The following is a 9,397-nucleotide window of genomic DNA, read 5'->3' on the forward strand; positions in this document are numbered from 1 at the left end:
CTCTGTGGGAGGTTCTATCTTCGATCTGAAGCCTGAGGGAGGAGTCACACACGACGTGTTCATCGACCTGTAGAACCTTTAACTGATGACACACGTCCGAGCTGTCAACACAATTTAATGAGTTCTTCCCTGACACACAAACAGTCAAACAAACAAACAGACACACAGACAGACACACAAACAGTCAAACACACAAACACACAGACACACAAACAGACACACAGACAGACACACAAACAGTCAAACACACAAACAGACAGACAAAGGGACACACAAACACATTTCAGAATGTTCTTTCTTTATTGTAAAGAAGTTGTTTTCGTCAGATTTTGACATTAAACCTGAAAAACAACAAAGTGATCAACAAACATTTCACCAGAAAATGAAACCAGATTCATGAACCAGTGAAAAACATGAGGTAAAATAAAGTTTCATGAAAAAGTACAAATCTGGTTTTCTGTTCAAACATCTAGAACTCGTCGTGTCGTCGTAGAGCTTCTCCGTAGTTCGTCACCTGACTTCCAACGAACATGTCGTGGTTGTTCAGAATTTCCTTCTTGCTCAGATTTCCATCCTGAAGAAAAGGAAACAACCGACAGGTGAACGAACCGAACACGAGAAGATGAAACGAACTCAGAGGAAACATTCTGACCTTGTTGGCGTCGGACTCCGTCAGCAGGTGTTTGGCTTCAGCGTCAGCGTAGCTCAAGTCAGGCGCGAGAATCCACTCCATGGTTTCATGTTTGTCCAACTTCCCGTCTTTGTTTTTGTCTCTTGAATTCACGAACACTTGACGTTCAGTCTCCATCCAGTCGGGAAAGTTCTCATCGTTGTCTGGGTTGTGCAAGTCGTCTGCAGCCAAGTGATCAGATATCAAGGGAATCAGACCGTTAACGTTTTAAATGTATTTTTAAAAACAGTTGAGTTCTCAGTTAGAGTTGAGAGCAGAACGTTTTACCCATGAACTCTTTCAGGTCGATGAAGCCGTCTCCGTTCTTGTCCATTTCATCCATCGTTTCCTGTTCGCACAGATCAACAACAGCGACTGTCGTTTGAATTTAAAATCGCTGAACGAGGCAGAATCAGTGACATCGCGTGACGTCACTCACCTGAACCAGGACGTCTCTCATGTGCTGGTGGTTTTCAGGATGAAGAAAAGCGATGAACTCATGTTTGTCTGCTTTTAAATCTCCGTCTCTGTCGGCGGCTCTGAAGCGTAGCTCCTCCCGCAGCATCACGGAGCTGAAGTTAAACTCTGCTGACACGAGGATGTCGTCTGCTGGATCAGAGCATCGATCAGAGACGTCGACACCAACGTGACTGTTCGATAAGAGAGCGTTGAACGGTCTTACCGTTGACCTTGGCCTGTGTGTACTCGTCCCAGCTGATCAGTCCGTCCTGGTCTTTGTCGTAATGTTGCCACTGACTCTCCATTTCGCTGAACGAGTGGTTCCTCTGGACGGTTTTGATCCAAGTCTTCAGTTCGTCCTCTGAGATCACGTTGTCGTTGTTGACGTCGATTCTGTCCACGATCAGGCTGCAGAGAAACACGACGCTGTGAATCAAGCTCTGAAGCTCTGGAGGTATCAGAACACTGACGTCATCATCAACAGGTTGTTTGTGTTTATTTCATGGAATCTGATTCTTTAACTGAGAGAAACTCTTGGTGTCGTGGTTTTTGTTTTTCTGTCCTGTTGAATAAAGTTCAGCTTCTTTTCAAAAGTTAAAAAAAAACAAAACATCAGGTTGAACTCGTTGAACGTGTCGAGTTCACGTAAACTTGCGGAGCAGGAAATAAAAACCTGAACGTTTCCAACCAGAGACACGTTTACAGAAAGACACGCCTGAACCCTCGATGTGACAGTGACACGTACACAGCTCCACAGCACGGGGACTTCTGCACCGTTTCATTTCACGCTGAGGAATCGAACCTGAACTCTGGGGATCAGGTTAGTTTGAATTCTTTTCTTCACTTCAGGAAAACGAAATAGTTTCATTTATTATCTACGTATTTAACTCACCCGAGTCGGCGCATGCTCTCCTCCGGGGGGAGCTGGTCAAAGTTTTTCGCTTCATCTTCTCCCAGAAAAACTTCGTGATCGTACTCGAAGCTTTTGTTGTCGTCGTGCTTGAGTTGACTGAGCGAATCCTCCAGGATAACTCGACTCTTCCTCTCTGCCGGTTTGCTGCGGCCGAACGCGACGCAGAAGAAGAAACACACCAGCACCGGACGAATCATCCTGAGACACATTCAGATATGAGACGTTACACGTGTCCCTGATCGACGGACTCAGAACCAGGAGACAACAGAGATGAAACACATTTACACTGATGGATAATAACACCAGATGAAACTCGGTGACTCTGGAGTACTGAGACATTAAAGTCATTAAAGTCATTAAAGTCATTAAAAACTGGCTAAACAAGCTCGAGTTTTAAAACAATGTTTAATGTCACATCTGAGATGAATGAAGTTACTCTGACGTCACAGAAAGTTTTAAACATGTTCATTAAAGTGACGAGTTTTTAAAAACATTCAAGTTAATTCACTAAAACTATATAAACGTCAACATGACATCACAGTTTCTATAAAGGAAATATACTGAGTCTGAACTCTGTGAATTTTCTTTACATGTTTTAATTCAGGTTATTTGTTACTTTTAATATTTACATGAAATCTGTATTTTTATTTGTACATTTGTGTTTAAATATTTAATTTAAGTTGTAAAATAATGATTTTAAACTCAGACTTTAAATAAATTAAATCACAAAGTGAATCTGCAAAAAACAAACAGCTGAGCTCTCACCTGTCGTTTCACCTGCTCTTCCTCTTCCTCCTCTTCTCTCTCTCTCTTTCTTTTCTTCCTCTTCTCTCTTTCTCTCCTTCTCACCTGCAGAAGTTTCTTTCTCAGCCAATCCCGTCCCCCCTGAATCGCTGCTCCCTCTGTGATTGGTCCACTTCATCATGAGCGCGTTCTGTAAATGACGCCGGGGGCTCGGTCATCGTACTCGTTTCTCATTGGCTGACGGTTTTATTCCGACCAATCAGCAACAGGAGACGAACAGAGGGAATTAATTTCTGCCACGTCTTTTAAAATAAAAACAAACCACTCGACTCCTTTAAAGGAAGAAATATCTGATTAACTGTTAATTAAACATTTTGGATTTCAAATCAAATGTTTTCATTAATGATTCATTTTATGATTCTAATTTAGTTTTACTTTAGAAATTTGCATTTTGTGAAATAAAAAAAAATCAGAATGAAAAGATGATGTTTAAAAAAAAGTTTCTTTGGAAGAAGTGAATTAAAATGAATCTGAGGAAATGACTTAATATTTGCTGGAAGTTCTTATTCTGTTTGGTGAAATTCATCCAAAGTGTTTAAACTAGTTTCTGTCTCTCGTGGTTGTTGTGTGTATCTTGTCTGTGCGGCTGTGGCTAAGACCTGGAAACAATGATCCACGACAGGAAACTGTTTATCCACATTTTCTGAAGCTGAGATGTTCAATTGAAATCCCACAGTTCATCTCAGCTTCACTGGACGTTTGGGACATTTCAGTGTCTCGTGTGAGTGAGTCGGACAAACCTGGACGTTCTGAAGTATCTGCTGGTCCAACGTCCTTTTAGTGAAGACGAGAGAGACCATGGAGGACGATCACATCCGTCCCCAGAGGTCGTCTGTGGACAGAGACATGATTTAAAGAAGTGAGATGAGTCACTGAAAACACTCAGTGACTTTCTGTTGGACGGTTTCTGTTTATTTATAATGCAACAGTGCCTCCTATTGGTCTAACTCCTGCATTACAGTTTTCCTCTCATTGGAAACCTCAGTTTTAATTTTACAGAACTGTAAATTATCTTTAATGATGTTTTGTGAAGTTTGGTGATTGATTTCAGATTATTTCTAATTTAATCTGATCATGTAAAGATGACTTTCATGAACCTGATTTAGAAAACGATTAGAGAATAATGGAATAAAATAAGTGATGATAGATAATAAAAAGTTGAACAGGCGGCTGCACATGTAAGTGAGAAACCAACGATAATAATAATCATGACAACATTTCATTTTCATTCATCACAGGATTAAAGATCGTTCATCTCAACAGGAACAGAACTGAGCTGCAGCTCTGCTGTTCCTCAGTCAGACACCAGGGGGCAGTCTGAGCTCAGGTTTGAACACAGGGGTCCCCTGGAGGTTGGGGGGGGTTCTGCATCTCAAAATGATATTATCATAATTATGAGGACAAAGATTCATGATCTGTCTTTTTCCTTTTTCTGTTTTTAAGGATGAAAAATGTATTTATTTTATTTTAACTTTAAAACTCCAGATGTGCTCAGTTTTCTTTTCACTGGTTCTTCATCTGTGAACTTTTCTTTAAATGTGACCGACTGGAGAATAAAAGGATTTTTAAAAACATCACAAGTAGAAAATTAAAGCTCAGAAAACTGGTTTAAAAGAATCAGGGTCAAAACAATAAAAACCACAAAACTCCCTGAAACTTCATCACATGAACTTTATTTGATTTGACTTTTCATTTTTCAGACGTTGTTTTGTTTGATTCTAGTTTCAATCAGATTTGTTATTCACCTGTTTCCTATTTGTTTCATTTAAATAAATAAAAAACAGGTGAATAACGACATTTATTTAATTGAATCTATTTTGTCCAAGTGTCATTATAATTTATAATTTTAAAATATAAATCAAAATACATTTTAATCAGTTTTACTTTTGTTAATTTATTCTTATCTTTTTCAAACTAATTTTCATTTTATGTTATTTTTGTGATTTCTATTTATGTTTACAATTTATTTATTCGACCTTATTTAATCACGGTACTTGTTTCCAGAATAACAATGCAGAATTTATTATTGAGTTTGCTTTTGTTTTTATTTGAACGTATATTACATTTAGTAAATTCTTCATGTTTTCACATTTTATTAGACTGGTTCTGTGTTTTAATACAAATGTACATTTCTTTAACGTGTTCTTCTGATTTGTGTTAAAGTGAACTAAACTGGTGCACGTCTGTGTGTGTGGTCATGAATATAGAGGACAGTCTATTGAAGGCTGCGGTGTGAATACCATGACAACTCCCAGCAGCCTCACATGTATTCCCAGCAGATAGTGTGTGAGTGTGTGAGTGGTGTGTGTGTGTGTGTGTGTGTGTGTGTGTGTCAGTCAGGCCATTATAAAGTGTTCAGGGGGAATAAATGGGATAAATGTGGAGGCTGTGCCGTCTTTGTGGCTGTCGGCTCGTCGTGTGTTTGTTTGCAGAGTTCGACCACCCAGCAGGCGCCAACACACACACACACACACACACACACACACACACACACACACACACACACACACACACACAGAGGGCTCAACTCATTGACACACACGTCACACAGTGAACTAACCAAACAGTCAAAACAAGAAATAGACGGAAAAATTCTCGAAGAAACTGTTTTTATAAAAATGCGTCTCACACATTTTAGATTTTTTAATGAACGGTGAACTCTTGTTTTCATTTAACATGAAATCTGTATATGAATATAAAACACATGTTGTTTATCAGCTGAACAGTTTTTGCTGCTTCAGATTTTTTTGCTTGAAATAAGAAAACAAGAGATTGGATTTTTGTTTTTTTCGAGACAAAAGGAACAAATCGAAGTTGAAATATATAAAAACAATTAATCAACTATTGAACTTTAGGTCTGAAACTAATGATTCTCTAGATGTTAACATGCTGCTGACTTAATTTATCAGAAAACAGAGGAAAGTCCATGATGTAATGAAATATTTGTGTTCAACTGATTAAATGATAAATCGAGTTGAGTCATTAACGAGCTGTGACGTTTGAAACACAAACTAATGTTTATCGAGTTCAACAGAAACCTCCAATAGATTCTGTTTCTCATGTAAACGTAACTGGAGTCACAGTTTCAGTTTGAAGATAAAAGAAGTTACTGATGAACTGAAGAATTATTAGAAACAAACTCAACAATTAAACAAACCTTTGAATGTAAGCAACACTTTGAGACATGAGGAGAGTCAGGGTGTGATTAGCTTAGCTTAGCATCAAGACTTGGAACGGAGGGGGACACTGTCCACGTTTCTCTGGAGCCTCAAGGTCCCTAAAACTGAGACTTTTAAAAAACGCTGCCGGCCTCGTTGTATCTTCAGGACGCACAGAATCGAGACCCTCGTTAAACCGGGGCCACAACATGGAGAGGCCCCTCCACCCTGGTAATTTTGAAATTTAACTGTCTCGGCATTCTAAATATTTGGCTGTGTGCAGTTTAGTCCAATAAAATATAAATTAAATCGTCACAGAGAATGTGACACTGAGCTGAAACTGACAGAAGATTTCAAACAGTCTGTTCTTGATTGTTGACGGGGGGGGGGTTACACACCACTGGATATCAAGTAAAGTTCCATCACTTGTATAATAACTGAAGACACAGTTTGTGTTTGTGATCGAAACAGAACATTTTACTTTACGAATGTTAGTTTGGGTATTTTTAACTTTGGACGGAGGCCGACTCACTGAATCCAGTTTCATCTCACACTCACTGTATCTCTGTGTTTTTGAATCTGTGAATTAAAGATGCAGACAGCGGATCTAGATTCACTCATCACTGAGAACACGCTTTTAAAATCCAGAAACAAACTAGATGATGAAAAAGCCTCAGAACAGATCAAGCTGATCTCCGTCTTCATGAGAAACAAGATGAAGAGGTCGGAGTGTGATTGCTCTCAGGAGAATCAAAGGATCACAGTGATTATCGAGAAAACACAAATATCGAAGTGAACAGCAGCGGAGGAGAGAGAAGTGAATCAGCTGGTGTGTCAACACTCAGACTCTTCAGTTAATCCTCACAACAAACACCGAGCAGCTCGTTTATCATCCAGAACAGATTTCTGTTTGCTGCTGCCGCTCCGTCACTGATCCACCTTCAGGTTCTGCTGTTTTCACACATAAATCTGATTTGGAAACTTTTCATATTTGAATATAATGCAAGTTTCCTGATGGTTCTTTTAAAAGTTTAGTTAATTATATTTAAAAAATATACATATCAGAACTTAAGTCTGATGCTCTTTAACCTTCTCTGTATTATTTATTTATTCATTTACTCAGGTGAATTTTAATGTCATTTCAAATAATGGAATTAAAGTGAATCATCAAAACCATTTAGATTCACGTGTTTGACCAAATTAAAGAAATGTTTGTATTTTTCATTTCATATTTTTATTAATTCAACTTTTGTTCGTTTATTGCTCTGAATAAAAACCTGAACTCCAGGATGTTCATGATCTTTTCTTCTTTTGTTGAAAGCGGATCAGAGTCTATTAAATGTAAATGGATGTTTCTCTTTCTAATCCTCCATCATTAAACATTCATCTCCTCCCTGATCTGATCCCGGTGCTTTTTCACACCCTCTTCCTCTTGACTCCCGGGACCCGCCTCCGTCCCTTTTAACGGTTCACACACACACACACACACACACACACACACACACACACACACACACACACACACACACACACGTCGTTAAAAGGACGGAGGACACACGCTCCTCATGTCCCCCCCTGTTATTTTCATGCCGGTAGACCCTCTCCTCCGGTCGGCCCTTGCAGCTCAGGGCTCCCGCTTCATTTAACGACATCCATGGCCGCAGACCCTCCGGTGTCCGCTCCTCTGTAACGGGCTGCAGCCGGTGAAGCATCGCGGACTCGAACCTGGAACTCCCCGCCTTCTTTACCTCGCCTCTCCTTCCCTTTACGCGCGCCATGTCTTTTGGCACAAACACAAAAACTGGATTCTCCGTGCGGGACATCCTGGATCTCCCGGACCCGACCGGAAGGTCCAGCGGCGGCTCCGGTACCGAGGAGACGGAGGAGGACGACACCGAGGTCTCAGGCTCAGAGAACCCGCAGAAACTGGGATTTAACGCGCGGAGTTTGTTCGAGCGCAGCGGCGGAGGCGCAGGGATCCTGGGCCGGTGGAGCCGCGGGTCCGGGAACCTGCACTTCTCACGTGAGGAGATTCAATTTTAATGATGAAAAATATTCATCGTTTAATTCAACATCGTCTCATAATTTGGTTTTATCTCATTTTTGGCTCCAAGATTTAAAACTGAAGCTCAACTTGCTCGTGCGTAATTTAAGATCCGCTCTGATCTGTGTTAACCTGCTGAAATATCTTTATTCTACTGAAATGTTTTATGAATGTATTTTCACTTTAATCACTGAGTTAACGACTTCAGACCATCAGTTCATCTCCACATCTGCCCGCACAGCCTGACACGGACACCGGCCCTTCTCTCGTTAGAGCAGAATTTAAAAGAAGTCTTGTTTTATCCAGCAGCTGATTGTTCAACTCATAAACTGAGTCACACGTTTGTGAGTTTATAATTTGACTTCATGTCTCTGATGATGAACGGAGCAGGTGGCTCAACTTAAAAACCTGGTTTGGTTCATATCCACATGAAGCTTATTATATATAAACTAAAACAGAAATAGAAAATCAAAATAGAAAAGTCTGTGGATGTTTCTTCTTCTTTAAGTTTCAGAGTAATCAGAGTCCAGGGAGTAATCAGATTACTTTGTCTCTGCCCGCAGTACACGGTCTCTCACTAAAGCCTCGAACGGAGCCGAAATCCCCGGAGCTCTTTGCGGACGAGTCCCCGGACGCGGAGCGGGACTCGGCGGGCTCAGAGGCGCAGAAGAGCCGCGGTCGGAAGCGGCGCGTCCTCTTCTCCAAGGCGCAGACCTTCGAGCTGGAGCGTCGCTTCCGACAGCAGCGCTACCTGTCCGCCCCGGAGAGGGAGCACCTGGCCGGGATGATCCGCCTCACCCCGAACCAGGTGAAGATCTGGTTCCAGAACCACCGATACAAGATGAAGCGAGCCCGGACCGAGCGCAGCCTGGAGGCGCTGCAGCTGCTGCCGGCTCGCAGGGTCGCCATCCCGGTGCTGGTGCAGGACGGGAAGCCCTGCGACCGGATCAGTGCTCAGGACCTGGAGGGTCCTCTCAGGTCCGGCCTGACCCTGCCTCTGTGTGCCTACTCCCCGCTGCTGCACCCATACGGCCCCGAGCACCCCGGCCTGCCGCAGCAGCACCCAGGGGTGCAGCAGCTGGCGCACATGTACCACTGGAGCTGGTGAGGACTGTTTCTGAGGCCGACGATTCAAAATGAGGAACAGCGAGAAAATTCCCAGAGTGAGAAATGTCAAACTTGTATTTAAATGGATGGAGTTTGGTCAAATGTGTATTTTCCATAAAGTCTGGTGTCTTTGAGGAAAATGGAATGTAAAGTTAAAGCACACTTAAAAAAAGAAGACTTCTTTCTGGTGGTTTCTGATTTAGATTGTCTTTCTCTAAAAATGATATTGTTTCTGTCTCACT

General features: G+C 41.5%; 2 protein-coding genes and 1 long non-coding RNA gene across 3 annotated transcripts in view; 1 reads left to right on the top strand and 2 right to left on the bottom strand.

Annotated features, from left to right (window-relative positions):
* Positions 1–281: 281 nt before the first annotated feature.
* On the bottom strand, positions 282–2,949 carry LOC109647937 (calumenin-like). Its single transcript, XM_069515389.1, has 7 exons — positions 2,808–2,949; positions 2,022–2,240; positions 1,353–1,537; positions 1,110–1,276; positions 959–1,019; positions 653–852; positions 282–574 (listed from the first exon to the last, which is right to left on the bottom strand). Exons 2-7 carry the CDS (start codon positions 2,237–2,239, stop codon positions 470–472), a joined length of 936 nt encoding a protein of 311 aa, XP_069371490.1. The 5' UTR covers position 2,240; positions 2,808–2,949; the 3' UTR covers positions 282–469.
* Positions 2,950–3,585: 636 nt separating this feature from the next.
* Positions 3,586–9,397, bottom strand: part of LOC138405620 (uncharacterized) — an 8,571-nt gene continuing 2,759 nt past the window's right edge. The window contains exon 2 of the long non-coding RNA XR_011239418.1: positions 3,586–3,678. This is a non-coding gene — a long non-coding RNA (uncharacterized lncRNA). The remainder of the gene's footprint in view (positions 3,679–9,397) is intronic.
* nkx2.2b (NK2 homeobox 2b) overlaps positions 7,543–9,397 on the top strand; it is a 2,512-nt gene continuing 657 nt past the window's right edge. Inside the window, exons 1-2 of the mRNA XM_020110829.2 lie at positions 7,543–8,027; positions 8,612–9,397. The exon at positions 8,612–9,397 is cut by the window's right edge and continues 657 nt beyond it. Coding sequence (XP_019966388.1) covers positions 7,781–8,027; positions 8,612–9,156 — 792 coding nt within the window. The 5' untranslated portion in view covers positions 7,543–7,780 and the 3' untranslated portion in view covers positions 9,157–9,397. The remainder of the gene's footprint in view (positions 8,028–8,611) is intronic.

The sequence above is a fragment of the Paralichthys olivaceus genome, chromosome 19 (assembly GCF_024713975.1).
Source record: "Paralichthys olivaceus isolate ysfri-2021 chromosome 19, ASM2471397v2, whole genome shotgun sequence".
In the NCBI taxonomy this organism is placed as follows: Eukaryota; Metazoa; Chordata; class Actinopteri; order Pleuronectiformes; family Paralichthyidae; genus Paralichthys; species Paralichthys olivaceus.